Source organism: Sturnus vulgaris, chromosome 10 (assembly GCF_052056855.1).
Source record: "Sturnus vulgaris isolate bStuVul1 chromosome 10, bStuVul1.hap1, whole genome shotgun sequence".
Taxonomy (NCBI): domain Eukaryota; kingdom Metazoa; phylum Chordata; class Aves; order Passeriformes; family Sturnidae; genus Sturnus; species Sturnus vulgaris.
The window spans coordinates 16,651,623-16,667,953 of record NC_142252.1 but is presented as its reverse complement, the minus strand read 5'-3'; the positions used below and the strand labels follow the sequence as shown (position 1 = coordinate 16,667,953).

Here is a 16,331-nt window from a genome sequence, read left to right as displayed (position 1 = left end):
GATTTCAGCCTCATAATGGGCAACAGTACCTAATTTTGCACTGGCTTTAGCAAAGCCATGGAGCCCACCTCAGCCCCATTCCCACCATGTTACCCATTACATGCACAGACAAGGTGATAAAAGATACTCGTCTGTGTTGCCTTCTCTGTATAACACAGGCACATGTGTACCCACAAAAGCTTGGCCAGCTGAAGGAGATGGATGGCTACCACTGAGTCACATTACTTTCTTTATGCTGCCAGGTTTGCAAAACACCACATCTATGTCTGTGTTGGAGGGCAAAGCAGTTTCTTGTTCAGACTTGAACTCATTTTTAGTGAAGACATTTTCTCTTTGCAATGCAAGATTGAATCCTCTGGTTACTGGCACACAGAGCTTTCCCCCGTCTGTGCTTCCAACTCAGTGTGAATCCCTTCATTATCAGAGGGCAGATTTTTATGTGTCCTGTAAACTTATTGAGAACTAGTAATAATAGCCAGGATTCTAAAACTGACTTTAAAAAGTAGAAAATAAACCAAGGTACATGAAGCTTTCAATTAGGTTACATTTTTTAAAAAGTATATAAAGAATTGGAATTTCATATTTAATTTATTTTTGAATATAAAAATTGTAATGTTGTGATTTTTTAAATTATTTAATTGTAATGTGAGTTTTTAAGCACTGTGTCAGTAGTGCTCTTGGTGAAATGTTTATTTTTCCATTTACTGGGAAAAAAAGTTTGAACTTTTAAAAGTTTGCTCAAGGCTAATTTTTTAGAAATCACATGTAGCAATCTCATCTTCTAATTGCATCTTTATTCTGTAACTACACTTGTTTTTGCCTGTGTAAACTGTGCGTACTGGCAGGCAAATTTGAATTTACAACCACAATTAAATAATGCTTGTGACTAAAACACCTGGAACATCTTACCTATTGTAAGTACATGGTATATATTCAATCTAACCTATTGTAAATATATACTCCACATAATTGTAACTGTGTTCTATGTAACTGTGTAGGCTAACCTGTATGTAACACTCATAATCTGAATTAAATCATTCTAAAGTGAATTACTAAGTCTGTTTTTAAAGTTTGCGAGGCAGATGAAACTAAATTTCACTTATCTATGTCCAGTGGTCAGCAAGGGCTCACACCTGGTGTCACTGCAGTCCAGATCTCCCAATAGACACCAGCAGCTCCCTGACACAAGCTGCAGGAAAAATACCTTGAGTCCAAGTGATTCCATGTTTCCAGACTGTAAGCAGAGAGATGTGCTTTTGATCAGGGATCAGTTTGGTACATCTCAGTAGGGCAAATAGATGGGGCGCAGAAAAAGGGCAGGCATTGATGAAGAGGGAGGGACAGAGGGAGGGAGAGGAACCAAGACTTTGTAGAACTCAGTCTGCAGACAAAACTGGTGGAACAAGAAGCAAGATTACTTTTTCCCAGCTCCAGTACCTCCTTTTTGATAGAGACAGCTATAAATCAGCTGATAAATTAGCTCAGAAATGCTAACAATAACTCAAGGTTTTATAGTCCTGATAATTTTTTTGTTAATTGTTGAATTTTTCAGGCTTCAAAAAGCCTGCAAGCAATTCCCTCCTGGACCAACTCCTCTCCCATTGCTTGGAAACTTGCTGCATTTGAACTTTCAGTTTCATCGGGATCTTCTAATGGAGGTATTTCTTTTAATATGCTCTTAATTGGTTATTTTTAGCCATGACTTTAAAAAGTGTGATTAATTGAAGGTTTTAAGTCTCTGAAAGTTACGAACGAGGTGTGAATATATAAGGATCAATTGATTCCTACATTTGAGTCACCTTGTTATATGGAATATGTTACCTTCATGAGAAACTTAATGCCCTTTAGAATCAAGTCAACTTGGGGACAGAGTTTATGACTTGTTATTAAAGTTGGAGAATACCAATAATCTAAAAGATGCTTCTGCACTGCTAAGTGTGAAGCTGTATTCACTATAGTGCTATCCCTACATGATACCTCTAAAAATTCTCACTGGCATTTCCTAATTTGATCACAAACTGAGTAATATGGTACATGTATGCTTGTAGTACAGAAAGGGCATTTGTTCCCCATCTTCATACAGCTCCTGAAAACTGTCTGTCACTTGTTGTTAGTGATAGCTGCAGTAATTCGGGACCTTTAGTTCAGGTGGATGCCTGAGACATGGGCCAATGAGTGTAGAGCAGAGGCACTGATGCTCTAGGAGGGAGAGGAAAGCCAGAATCTAAATAAATATGAGGAGAAGCAAGTGTCTGGTGTGATCAATTGGATGTAATTTTCGTGGCACCTTAGACACTGTCTGCCACCTTTTTGTATCATTGTGGGTGTGCTGGAGCAGAGTCCATACTTTTACAAAGCTTTTTTCAGGCATGATTGGAGTTTCTCTCCCTTAAACCCATCCCTGCTTGGATACCTCTGCTGTATCCAATGGTAAGTGCTCTCCTGTGAGGAAGCCCTGGACTCAAACGCAGCCCACTGGCACTTCATGGCTGTTGCTAATTTCTGTGTCCATGTCCTCTCCCGGAGCACACAGATGGTGCAGTTTTTATCAGCTTATTTCGTTTTGCAAAGGCAGGACTTGCTGGAGGCACAGAGCCCCAGGACGGTGCAGGGTGTGGCTGTTCAATTAACAAGGTAAAAATGCTGGGGTTGGAGGAGATGCAACATAAAGTACAAAGTTTTCTCTCTTTTCCTGCAGAGTGGTTATTTCTTTGAAAAGAAAATAACTTCCCCCGGGGGAAAATAAAATTGGCTGCTGAAAACCCTATTCTCAGGAAAATAACAGCTTCTTCCTGCTTCTAGCTACAATTATATGCACAGGAATGATGTTTTCAGCACAAAACTGTCCACTGGGATGGTGAATAGCAGGTGCAGTGTCTGTTTGAGACCTATATATGGGAATTCATCTGTTCTTTTTCTGGCACCTTTTCCACTTCCAGCTGGCAGAAACTCATGGTAACATGTACACTCTGTGGTTTGGGTGGGTCCCAGTGATTATACTGAATGGATTTCAAGCAGTGAAGGATGGCATGACCACACACCCTGAAGATGTTTCTGGGAGGCTGGTGTCACCTTTCTTCAGAGCATTGGCCAAAGGAAAAGGTGAGAATTTCCTGCCATTAAGAGTGTAAAGGAATGTTGACTTGAAAACTACTCTGCCTTGTTAGACTCTGTCCTCCCATTCACAATGATTTTCCATCAGATACTGTACAAGTCCTCCACTGGCTTTTGAAAATATCTTACTGTTTGCCATGGTGCCTTTTGCACTGAGCTTTCCCTAGCCTAGGGAACACTCCAGCTTGTTTCTATGTGACCTTTTTGCTGTATTCAAGATGTATGTATGTGATCCAATGCAGAACCCAGCAATCTTGCCCGCATCACAGACTGATCCATTGTGGTACACATGATTTTGCTGCACATCACATGAATGCAATGCTTGTTTGTTAACCACACACATTATGGTTGCCAAACACTTTCCATCATGAGCAAGAGACCTATAAAACCCTACTTCTGAATTTGCATTTCTGTACTTGTGAACACCTCCAAACTTTTTGTGAGTACCCTTCGATTGTGAGAATGAATCCAACACAGGAAAACTCACTTCTTCTTACAGTATTCCTGCAGTTTTCAGTATTTTTTTCCTGCCCCACATTTGCTAGACCAAAAAAGACACAGATTGTTTAAAGTCAGGTGAAGCCTCACCTTCACAGCAGCAGTTCAGGGCTCTTCAGGTGACCAGGAGTACAAGCTAACAATTAAAGGAATGTTTTTTCTTCCAGGGTAGAAACAGAGCCCAAATGCCCCTTATCTTTCACCTTCATCACCTCAACTTATAACCATCACATTAGTTGATCTATATCTCCACAAACATACCCTGTCCTGAACTCTACTCTGTGGAAATTCATCCACTTATTCCTGTCTTGAGCTTGATTACTTGAGTATGGCTAAAGCAGATCCTCTAAAAAGGCATCTTAAGGTTCTGGGGTTTTTTAAGACATCAAGAAATGGAACAGCCAGAAAATCCTGAGATTGCTCTTTTCAATTATTAACTACATTCAATATTAAGAACATGTGGTTTAGTAATAGTTTGGATGTGTTTGGCTATGTATTTTGGTTACCAATAATTTCACCCAAATTTCACGAGTGATTTTTCCCTGATTTACTCCATGTATTTTACAATATATATTTAAATGAATTGTTCCATGTCTGTGGCAAATATTAACATGCCAGGAAACACCCTCAGGTATTATACTTGCAAGTGGTCGCTCCTGGAAGCAGCAGAGACGCTTTGGAATAATGACTCTGCGCAATTTGGGAATGGGGAAAAAAGGCCTGGAGCATCGAGTGCAAGAGGAGGCCTCTCACCTGGTGGAGTTTTTTGGGAACCTAAAAGGTATCTTACCTGCTAAGAAATCAGGCACTTTTCAGGCTGGATATGGATCCATATCTTCAGAATGCAAACTTCCCTACCCCTTCTAAGTGATGTATCCAAACTTACCAAAGCACAGAGCAGGTAGAGCCTAGAATCACAAGTATTTCTTTCTTATATAGCTCTTCGTACATCTAATGAAGCTGGAAACTTCTGAAATTCCACATCCATGGGCTGATAATTTGTATGTGATATATTGTACAATGACATGATGCTGCAGAATTGCACAGCCAAACCATTCTCAGGCTGCTTGCCATGGGTAACTGAAGAGTATTGCAGAGCTTAGCAATTTCCTTAAATTTTAAGGACATTGGGTGCCCTTCATATTTTAATATCTATCTGGCTAAGTAACTATTGGCTAAGTAACTATTGGCAATAGAAACGAAAAGAAAGTAGGAGGTGGGAGGAAACTTCAGTGGATTATCAGGTTAATCCTAGAGTCCACGACAGGATGATTTCTATCCAAATCACTTTTTTATGAATATCTGTTTCATAACTTTAGAAAAAATCATCAGACAGAGATATGATCTACTGCTCACAGCTGAGACTGTAATAGTTTCATTATATTTACTTTGCAGTTCCTGTCTTCTTCTTAAACCTTTCCACATTCCTCCAGGTTTTCCCTGTAATTAGTTTTTTACATTTTTGAACATGTCTGCCACTGACTTCCCTTAGTTCATCTCCAGTGGCACTACTTCCTTCTCACATTCTCTCTTTTCTTCCTCCTCACAGCTGAGTACAGCAGATTTGATGTGATACCCTAGAACAGATCTTAGCTGTACAACATTATTTCACAGGAAGGGCTGTGAAATTGTTTTAGAACTATGAGGAAAAAGTTTAACAGTGTCCTTTGTACTAAGACTATGTTTTATTTTATTAATTCATATTAGTGCCACATCTCTGTCCTCATTCACATCCCAGCTGGATAAAGAGAATATTTTATTAAATCTTTAATAACATCTCGTCCTATCTGTATAAGGATCACCTGAAAAAAATACTGAGAGTGAATTCCAGTTACTGTATTTGCAGGAAGACCTGTGGATCCTTCCTTCCCTCTCTTCCATTCTATTTCAAATGTAATTTGTGCTGTGGTTTTTGGATATCACTTCTCTAATGAAGACAAAACCTTCCATGAACTGATCCGTGCTACAGAGAAAATATTCAAGTTTGCAGGCAGCTTTGTTCATCAGGTGAGTAAATCATATGCTGTTTTTTTATGAAATAGGTAGAAAGTGAAAGAGCAGATACAAAAATGGGTCTTCACTAAATGCAAAGCAACAGGCAAATGTAGGCTGGGAGATAAGAACTGTCCTTGGGGAGGAACCTTATGACTGCATCCTTGGTTTTAAGACCAGTTTTAAAACCTCTTGGTTTTTTTGCAAGCTTAGGGACTTTAGGTCCTTTGGTATTTCTGAAACTATTAACAGAAATATCTAAATTTAATTTGAGACTGGAGTTAGTAATATATTTGAATTCTGCAGTGCTGCTCCTCCCACTTCTATTTACTTCTCTCTTCCAAAAATGGGTATCATTGAACTCGTCTGCTTTTCATCACTCTGCAAATCATATGCTGAAAATTTTCTTTTTTCTCCTACCTCACAAATGATAAAATATTCATTATTAATCTTTCCTTTACTGTGTTATAGCTCACCATTCACACATTGCAAAAACAATACATACATTCTCTGGCAGTCTCACAATTCAACTTCTGTCAGAGGTTTTTTTTGTAGCTCCTTCCCACAAAACACCATAAAGACCAACTTTGCACTTGAAGTATTCCTCATGAAGTAGACCTTGTGGTTTAGACCCTTAGAGAGGGACAAGCTGTGTATAACGGGGAATGTGGATGGCATAGCAAATGTAATTGGCATCTGAGTTTTATAGGAAGAGGCAAACTAAAACGCTGATGTGGCAGTAATGCTATTCAACAAATCTGTCATATGAGACTAGCACTATACAACATTTCCACAGTTAAAAATACAAAAGTACATGAAATTTGTGGATGATCAAAATCAGGAGACCTTAAGATACAGAGGAGGTTCAGGATATCCCGCTGCAAGAGTTTGTAAGCACTGTGGATTAGAGTTATGAGAATGGAAAATATTGTAATAGTACAGAATGAAATTACAAAACATTCTAGGAATTAATGAGATTCATTAATAAGATTAATTATTCTAAGTTCACTTACTATGAGTTTAGAACCTTTCAGTGCAAAGGTTAAGAGGAAAGGGATTGGTGTAAACTAACAGATAAAAGGATGAAAAAGGCAAACAGGACCTTAGGGTACTTCTAGCACTATTTTCCTTTTAGATCCAGTGAGGTGTTACAGTAGGTTCTGAAGTGTAATCTGTGAGACATATTCTAGGGTCTTGGACATCTGTTCTTGTGATTCTGAAGGGAAACAAAGGTGGAGAAACAGTAATAAAATAACCTACAAACTGTCACTTAAAATTAGAGAGACTTTGCTTGTTAGGTCTGAAAGAACAAGGAGAGGAGATAGAACTGCTCTTTTCTGGGCAGGGTGGAATGGCAGATGCTGCACAGACAGAACTATCCAAGACAGAGAACAGTACTTAGGGCTGACAAATGTGTGTGTAAATACACTCAGCAGGCTGAGGATGTAATATTGTTAACCATCAGAACAAATATTGCTCCTTAGCAGCCACGAGGACGCTGACCAGGAAAGCTAAATTAGCCCTTATCTTAGAGTGATACCCAGACCATAATTCCTTTTGTGAGCTTCAAAAATTCCAGCAGTTACTTGAGGCTGCAGACCTGTTTATCTTAGTAGCTCAGTGGCATTCAGAAAGGATGTCCTTACATTTTCAGTGTGTGGGAGCTGGAGTCTCCAATTGTGCAGGAGTGAGGTCATACAGTGATTTCATTAACCAAGTAAGCTTAGAGACATGAGCAGAGTGTTGGCAGAATTGCCTCGACCCCTGGAATTTTGTCAAATTACTATTAAAGTTTTCCCACATGACGGCAAAAATCTGTTCAAAGCAATGCTAATTTGTTAATTCCACTAGCAACATTTCTGGGCAGAACAATTCAGCCTCTTGGTGTGTCTAAAGGCAGATTTGTCAGTGACAGAGAATTCATGATACCTCTTGTGTGTCACTTCTGCAGATGTATGAAATCCTGCCCTGGCTGCTGTGTCGCCTCCCTGGGCCTCATAAGAAGGTGCTGGCTTGCTATGATGTCCTGAGTTCTTTTGCAAGGAAGGAGATCAGAAAACATGTAGAGAGAGGGATACCAGCTGAACCACAGGATTTCATTGACTTTTACCTGGCTGAGATAGAGAAAGTAAGTGTTCATTCTGGCTGATCATGCTGTTATGAAGTATAAGGTCAAACTCCATTAAATCACTCAGTGTGACCCTTCCACCATAGTTTCTTACATTTCATAAGCTTCCTGATGTGACTACAATATCTTGGGACTTACTAACTCGTGTGTCTCAGAAAGGCATCCAGTTTTGTATTTTGGTTACATGCATGAATTACCATCAAGTATGACAGGGGGTGAATCCATGAGCTCTCATCTGCTTTCCATAAGTATCCATGAGTACTTCAATCCTACAATAAATATGAGACAGTTTATTCCTGTATGCTACATAACTTTGGTAGACCACCTCATCTTCTACAGCAAGGCTCATGTTTACAGTGGAATTAAACACATGCACAAATCACTGCCCTGAAGAGCAGGCATGCTTCTTTGGGATCCAGTGTGTGTGTGCTCCAACATTGACTTTGTGCCACATAGCTGTCTGGTTTCTCCCTTGGCAGGCAATCATCATCCCTATGTTATCTCTAATTTCCCCACTGTTTGGGGCATGGCTGGCTTGGCTGCTAATTCAAACTGGACAGCCTAGAAAACAATTTCACAAACAATGCCATAATCATCATTAATCTTATTCCCAGCCCAGGCTATTATTTTCCATAGCAGGAAGTGACTCTGAGCCAGAGAGGCTCTGCAAAGAACACTATGGTTTCTTCTTCAAATTTTTCAGGAGGTAAAAGAAGCATCTCTTTCCTAGGGTAGATGAAGTTTATGTAGCTTCTACTTCTGGTCATAAGCTTCAGCTAGTCAGGCTGCTGTGTCCTCACAGCATTGGCTCATGGGCTCTGAAAGGAGCTGATACATCATCTTACACTTAGTATCTGAGTGAGGATGACAAAATTGACTAAAATAAGCATTTTAGAGGCAAGGATGCAGCTTTCTCTGGTGTCAGCGGTACAATTTATTGCTGTCTGTTTGTTTGAAAATGTTTTTGCCTAATGTATTTTCTCTAATTGTGTTTTTATTTTATTCCCTTATTATTCTGAAGTAAATACGTTTTCTCAGTTCATATTTATCCTGAACTGAGAAAAGAAATTATTCTCAAAACGATCTGTTGAAATCCTTTTATTCAAATACATTTTCCTTTGGCATTTGCTAGCACCATTAGATACCAAGGCCAAGGAGTGACATGTTATAGGGCACTTGCTCATAAGTGCACTCTAGGCTAACTGCAAACTTGTAGTGTGCTGTGAAGTTTTTGTGATTAAGTCATCAAGCATAGAATTGCCTTTTTGTGATGAAAGCATAATCCTCCTCATGAAAGACAGCAATGCAGACTTACAGTGCCTATTTGGGAAACTATTAAACTCTTAGTACACATTAAAAACTGCAATTTTGACTATTCTTTGTGCACATGCCAGCTGTGGAAGTCTCACAGCTCTCACACAGTGGGCATACGGGATAACCAAATTTTTATGCTTTAACTTCAACTTTTTATCACCATCTACAGTCTAAAGAGGGGGTCAAGCCCAAGTATGATGAAGAAAACTTGGTATATGTCATAAATGATCTTTTCCTTGGTGGATCAGAGACCTCAAGCACTACATTGTACTGGGGACTGCTCTATATGGTGGTGAATCCTGACATCCAAGGTGAGAGTGGTGGGGTTTTCCTGTTTATTTTTATTATTCTATGCTAAATTCAGGCATTAAATAATATTAAATCACAGGATATAAACCTAATGTACTATGTTGAAATAATACATTTTTCTGTTGCTCCAAGAAAAGTGACCAGCTAAAGTATTTTATGCATTTTTCTCCTCTGAAGTGGTGAATATTTCTCCACAGCAAAAGTGCAGAAGGAGCTGGATGCTGTTCTGGGTCCTTCCCAGTTAATTTGTTATGAGGATCGGAGAAAACTGCCCTACACAAACGCTGTGGTCCATGAGATTCAGCGCTTCAGCAACATTGTCTTTGTTGGCGTCCCCAGATTGTGTGTGAGGAACACAACACTACTGGGATTCCCTGTCAAGAAGGTACAGACCCATTTTCAGCTTCTGTTATTTCTTCAGCAGAGAAGCATTTCAGTTTTGTAACCAGCTGTCCATCTATAAGCTACCCTCCATTAAACTCAGGAATGTGGTGCCTGGGGAAGGGTTACTATTTGTGGCTCCAGGAATGATAGAAGTCTTTTACTTAGCATGTAGGTACTCACACACTCTGCCAGGGAAGCCTCAAGTTCCTGCCCATCATCACAACTGCAGAGACCAGCTCTGCTTGGCAGGGGATGGACTGAGAGGAGAAACTGGTTTGCCAAAGCACTGGTTAAGACATTCCTGCCCAGCTTGGCACTCAAATGCCAACAAGCAACAGTTTTATCCATCAGGCATAAACTGATGGGTGACAGGCACAAGCAGCTGGAACTGAAACAACAGTTTCTTCTTTGCAGGGCACCATTGTTATACCGAATATAGCATCTGTTCTGTATGACCCTGAGCAGTGGGAGACACCTCGACAGTTCAACCCTGGCCATTTTCTGGATAAAGAAGGAAACTTTATACCTCGAGAAGCTTTCTTACCATTCTCAGCAGGTAAGTGCACTGACAGTTTGAATTAATCCAACAGATGAGGTGATGAACACAGAGTGTGAGATTATAGAATTTCTTCAGATAACATCTTCTACCTCTGCTGTTTGCTGCTTTTAAAGAACATTCCTGGCTTGTTTCTTCCAAAGGAGAGGCTTCTGTGCTGTCAGACCCCAAACTGTTCATAGGACCCTGTGGTGGGAATCCCACTCAGAACCTCTTGGGCTGGCTGCATGCTGCAGTGCATACTACAGTATGTCTGTAGTATTCTTTACACGCAGCTATTTTCCTGAGAAGTAATTTGTCCAGTGTTACTGGAGTTAATTGCAATCCCTTTTAAAGAAACAAGCTGAAAGAAAAGCAGAAGGCATCCTGATAAACACAGGATTATGTTCTTGCTTACAGAACTGAAAATCCAGTTGCAAAAGAAGGAAATAAGGTAACAATGCAATAATCATCAAGTTAATAATCATACCTACCAGTAAAGTTCTGCTGATGGTTTTGTTTTAATTTGTTGATAGTCACTTAAATTTCCATACAGAAGTGGTTTCTTAATTCAAACGGCTTTTCTTTCCTTACATTTGTCTGTTATCTGTAAATGCAGATGTAATATTCACCTTTTCTGCTCACACCATTGGTGCCAAGGAATGGGAGTCCTGGGAAATGAACAGTAGGCTTCCTGCTTTGCCTATAAAGCGACCAAGCCTCTGTTCAACTGCAAATGCCACTACCAAATAATTTTGCTCTGCTGATGTTAACTCACTAAAGCATGTGCAAACAACTGGCAGATTTTTGTGTATGGTCCTGAAGTTCAACATCTTCTGTAAAAGAAAAGGTTTTTTCTGTCAGGTCAAGAAAGAAATTATGTTGGTACCTCATGGATTTTCATTGAAATATTCATTTTGTGTCTCCTAAGCTAGGATATTGGATGGGATCTTTTTGAGAGGGAATTCACATAGTTTTAGTTCTGTGGCTTTCATGGTGCTCTCCTTGAACAAAACAAAACCTACCTGTGCTTTCAACCGGAATGAACTGATTATGAAACTGAAAAATTCCTAGATATTCACTGTCCTTTCTTCTACCCTCTGCAGGGCACCGGGTGTGTTTGGGGGAGCACTTAGCAAGGACCGAGCTCTTCATTTTCTTTGCCAGCCTGCTGCGGGCGTTCACCTTCCAGCTCCCCGAGGGAGTGACCAAGATCAACACCGAGCCCGTGATGGGGGGCACTCTGCAGCCCCACCCCTACAGGCTTTGTGCCATTCCACGCTAGGCTGCAGCAGCCACAGGCCAGCCTGAGACAGCCACCTTCACCCCCATGAATTTCCTCTCAGGTGTATAAACCTCCTTCTGGCTATTGATATTAGTCTATCCCAGAGCTATTCAGAAAGCGGATGCAAGCATTTTTTTGGTGTGGTCTTTGTGAAAGTCACGGATATTCTCACGGGGATCTTGATTGTATTCTCCTCTCTGAGAGCACTTGAAGCGAGATGCTGTGGCTCCCAGATGAAGCCATGCTGTGTCCCCTTGTCCTAGGCAAGCAAAATCATCCTCATGCTCAGTCCTGAGCAAACTTCAGGAAAATGCAAGAGTATTTCAGCAAGAGCTGAGTAGGTGCCATTTCTGTGAGTGGCCAGATGACCTCAAGTGACTTGACTGTGGAAAGTGCACTTTTAAAGCTCTATTTTTGTTTTATTGTCTTGAACTTAGCCACTTTAATTTGTCAACAGGTTGCCAAAAAAAACCCAAAAAGCAAACCAACACCCAAATCCCAGCAAACACATTGGAATGCAGGTGCCTTCACATCTGAATTTGGTGTTAAGTATCTCACGTATACTAGGTAAAAAAATAATTTTAAAGCTGAAGAAATAAACTTAAATTTGGTATTTACTATCAATGTGAATGTGTGAATTTGCAGCCTGATTATAGTTGTATTGTCAAGTGGTTAGTTAGGTTTTTTTTGCTGGTTTTATTTTTAATTATGTAGACTCATACCCATTATCAATCCTGTTTGGATGAGGCATTGAATGTGAGATGAGAGAATCACTTTGCCTGTGAGTTTCACTGCTAACTCCATGACTAAGGAGTGTAGAGGTTTTGGAAAGCAGCCTCTAGAGGCTACCTGAACACTCAGTATCTATTTTCTCTGTGCTCTTTACTTTTTTCATTGCAATCCACACCACACTTCCTGGTGTGGATTCAACATTCAACTCTCCCTTGCCCTCTTTCAGTTCCTGCTTCCACCTACCCTTTATCCATATAAACTCTATTTCAGGATTCACCTTGATGTGATGACATCAAGCTTCTCTCTCCGTTTTTTTCCTGCACAAGTATTAGTAGAGGAATCCATGCTGAGCTGAAAACAATCAGCAGTGTGTTTTCAGGAGGGAGCTTGGAAAATCTCATTTATTTATTAAGAGTCCAGATTATGCAAAGAAGAGCACAGAACTATGGAGGGCACAGTAGAAGTGACTTAGTGTAAGCAAAGACATTAATGACGACGTGATGCAGGAATTCTAAAATATCTGTTATTAAACGTAGCTGCTCCTTGGCATTGATTGGACTCAGGAGGAGACACACCTGGTTTGAGCACACAGCTGGAGGTGACAGCCAAGTTCAGCTGTAACTTCATTAAAGAGAAGTGCTGGAGAGTTCTTGTATGCAAATCACTTTTGGAAAGGATTCAATTGTTGGAGTTAAGTAGATCTGCCCGTAAACACTACTGTAAACTTTGCATCAAATTTGTATTGAGGTTCAAAAGTGCTTTTATGTTGGAATTTCAAGTATTTATAATTAATCATTGTTTCTGAACTTCATGAATATAAAATGGAGGAGAATGTTACCACAGAGAAGTGAGAACTGACCAGATCCTGGCATGCCTTGGTCTGCTCCAGCACAACCTAGCCCTGGCAGGCTTGCAGGGCTAGAAGGGAAATGAGGGCAGCAAGGGCTTTCACAAACCAACAATTGCAATAAATAATCCAGCCTGTTACTCCACACAGCATATCAAAAAATGTTCCAGGGCCTACACACTCCTGCTCATCCTCTTCACCAGCTTTAACACTTTTACCTAGTGTCAGCTACAGCCTCAGGTCTCTGAGTTAAGGTAGAACTGTCATCCCTAATAATACGGTTTAGAAGGTTTTGAAATCAGGTTGCAGGTGTCTGTGCCAGGGAAAGGTGTGCAACTGGGTGTGTTACTTTTTAAGCCACTGTGATTCCTTCAGGTAAAAGTGAGTTCATGTCCCAGAACTGCAGGAGGGCTGCTTTGATTCATATTTGCAGGATATCTGGAGTATACCCAGAAAACCTAAAATATTTAATTTTGATGGATATGAAAGAGCTGCCTAACATTCTATGGTGCTCAGCTTTGCTAAGTTACAGTTCAGGAAAGCCGTGGCAACTTTGGCACCCAGATTCTCTGCTAATCTTTTTCTTGTGCTTTTCTTTCTCTTTCATGGTGGGGCCTCTCCTGGGTAGCAATATTAGTGCCACAGCCATAAGCAGGACAAATGCCAATCTCCAGGGAAGCTATTTACCCTGGCAAAAGGAAAAAGCAGACACTGGAGACAAAGACAGCCTTGTGTAAAAGTTGGTAGATTCTGCATCCATGCAGAAATTAAAAGCAAGGGTTGATTTTTTTTTTTCACTTCTGTTCAAATAAATTGTTTGAGGAACTGTTTTGTTTCAAAGGCCCAGGCTAAACTGTGGAGGCTTCATGGTATGGCCCAGTGAATCAATGGTGTGTAGTGGGGGAACCTGACATCTATGAGATTACATTTTATAAAACAGAAATTATCTGTTGCACCAGCATATGCATTTGGGGAAACTATTTCTGTACTTTTGAGGAAGTTTAGAAACTCTTGGACAAACATGAGGTGAAAGAACAGGAAATTTTTGCTGTCTCTCCAGTGGAAGATCTGGCAGGTGTCAAATGCAACAAAAAGGGAGATGTGTCAAAAGAGCCAGAGGGGGTAGCACTGCACACGCTGTGTTGGTAATCTGAGCCTTATCATGGGATTTGTACTAAACATCTCTTTCTGTTCAAAAAGCAATTGGGTATTTCTTCAGCAGAAAAATTACTTTAGGGTTGTTTAATAACAATACAGTGTTTGGTGTTCTTACAAACTTTTATAAGGCATCTGTAATCATGTGCTGTCAGAACATGAGAGTGGCTGAACTTTCACCTGACACATCTTGGCTGTGTTTAAGTTCTGTAACACTCAGAATTAAAATACTTTCATATTAATCTTCATCTTGAAGACTTATTGTCATTATTATGTCACACTCTTATCTTTTCCATTTGAATAACTTCATCTTACTTTCAGACAGTGCCCTGTCCAAATGCCTGCTGAGACATAACTTGGGAAACTAGAAAAAGATGCTCATCCAAGCATCCTGGAGTATGAGCCAAAATGCACTAAATGCTATTTACTTCCCTTTTTATTAAAAGTTTTGCCTCTGGCACATTTCAAACCTTAATTCATTCATTTGCCAAATGCCTTCAGGTGAGAAAAATACATTCTGAAAGGAAATCGGATTTTCTTCGGTACTAAAATGAAATTTCATGTAAAAAAAAAGATAACATGCTAATCGAATTGGTGTTACACATACTTCCTTTAACACTTTGTTAAGGAGCCATTTGTCATCATGTGTGAGATCTGCATTTAAGTCCATGCTGTAAGGGCAGCCTTTAACTGGGAACAGTGAGTACCCAAAACAAGGAAATCTCTCCCCATAAAATGCTAGTGCTGAAGTGTTGTTATCTGCTTACTTCTTTTTTATTTTCATTATATTTCTATTATTATCTCCATTATACTTATAATTGTGAAAAATTATATTAATAATATTTGCAGCTGAATTAAATTGAAAGTAACAACAAACTTGAGGGTCACTTATGGATATTTGTAGACAGTTGAATTTCAAAATGTGTAAAATACAGTTGATGTACCTGCAAAAATCACTGTGAACTGAAATATTCAGTGGAAGGGAAAGAGAAAGAGAGGTGTAGGGCTGCATATGCACTGCAGAATAAAACAAGGGCAACCTTTTGAAACTAGAACTGTACAAGGAATATTGTGTTTAGTTTGGGTGCTTGTTACAGCCCATGATATAAACCAGGCAGGTGAGATAAGCCTTGTCACACGTAATTGGAGCACAAGAGATGTCAAACAAGGGGTCTGACGAGCAGCTTTGCCATTTCACTAAAAACATGATTAAGGCAGTTTTGTGTGTAATCAAATGATGGGAGATATAAGCACCATGGTTTGAATCAGCAAGTCACACTGTTAGAGTTGTAGAGAAAAGTTGTACCTAGGAAAAGGTCAGCTCTTTAACATTTTTCCAATATGCATGGGCAAATTTCATTTCACTCTTGTCCCCCAGTCCTTTGAGATGTCTCTCCAGACTGAAATCTCTGTTAGAAATAGTTCTCATTTGTTGAGGGGAATTCCACCTTACTTCTAACAGTAATTTATAACCAGAGGTCTGGTCTAATCAGTTCTACCAAGAAGGTGCTTTCTCTGAGAGCAAATCTTATAAAGCCAAGAGGTTTTGCTTGTTTGTTGTGGTGGGTTTTTTGTTGAGTCCAAACCAGTTCACCAGTTCACAATCATGATTTATGGCAGAACAGTAAGGGCTGAATTTATGATTCTGTGGGTGTTAAGAGGGTATAGCAAAGACCCAATGCACAGACAGCTAGCCAGTTGCAGCAAGCTTGTTCAAGGCAAGAAACAACAGTCAGAAGATGGAATGCAGCTTTATTTAGGAGTCCAGGTACCCCAAAACATCACTCACATTACTGACTTCATGGTACACAAAGTTCCTGACTGACTGCAGACTAATTACAAGACAGCATCCAGGATTTGGGTGTCCCATCACTGAACTTCATAAGAGGTAAGGTCCACGTAACTCATTAGTGTAACCATTAACAAGCTGCCAATTTTTATATCTTAATTTTTCTTCTGATAGCACAGCCATTTCTGATCTCATCTTCCACACCAAGCAGGGGTATCAGAGAGCTCAAGTTTAATTGTTTATGTGTAC

General features: G+C 39.9%; 1 protein-coding gene across 2 annotated transcripts; it reads left to right on the top strand.

Annotated features, from left to right (window-relative positions):
- Positions 1 to 1,487: 1,487 nt before the first annotated feature.
- On the top strand, positions 1,488 to 12,077 carry LOC106850359 (cytochrome P450 2J6-like). 2 transcript variants are annotated; one of them, XM_088170500.1, is made up of 10 exons: positions 1,488 to 1,658; positions 2,940 to 3,102; positions 4,244 to 4,393; positions 5,459 to 5,605; positions 6,500 to 6,513; positions 7,556 to 7,745; positions 9,205 to 9,357; positions 9,553 to 9,740; positions 10,154 to 10,295; positions 11,381 to 12,077. In XM_088170500.1, exons 1-10 carry the CDS (start codon positions 1,488 to 1,490, stop codon positions 11,557 to 11,559), a joined length of 1,497 nt encoding a protein of 498 aa, XP_088026626.1. In that variant the 3' UTR covers positions 11,560 to 12,077. The 2 variants fall into 2 exon arrangements, with proteins under 2 accessions (XP_088026626.1, XP_014727098.2); XM_014871612.2 differs by lacking the exon at positions 6,500 to 6,513 and having other exon boundaries at positions 5,459 to 5,619; positions 7,556 to 7,732; positions 9,216 to 9,357.
- The last annotated feature ends 4,254 nt before the right edge of the window (positions 12,078 to 16,331 follow it).

Bases quoted from the DNA above. Each gene is read 5' to 3' on its own strand.
- LOC106850359 (XM_088170500.1), top strand. From the start codon at position 1,488: ATGCTAACAATAACTCAAGGTTTTATAGTCCTGATAATTTTTTTGTTA. The intron at 1,659-2,939 runs GTATTTCTTTTA...TTCCACTTCCAG, and splicing joins ATCGGGATCTTCTAATGGAG to CTGGCAGAAACTCATGGTAA. The intron at 9,741-10,153 runs GTACAGACCCAT...TCTTCTTTGCAG, and splicing joins TGGGATTCCCTGTCAAGAAG to GGCACCATTGTTATACCGAA.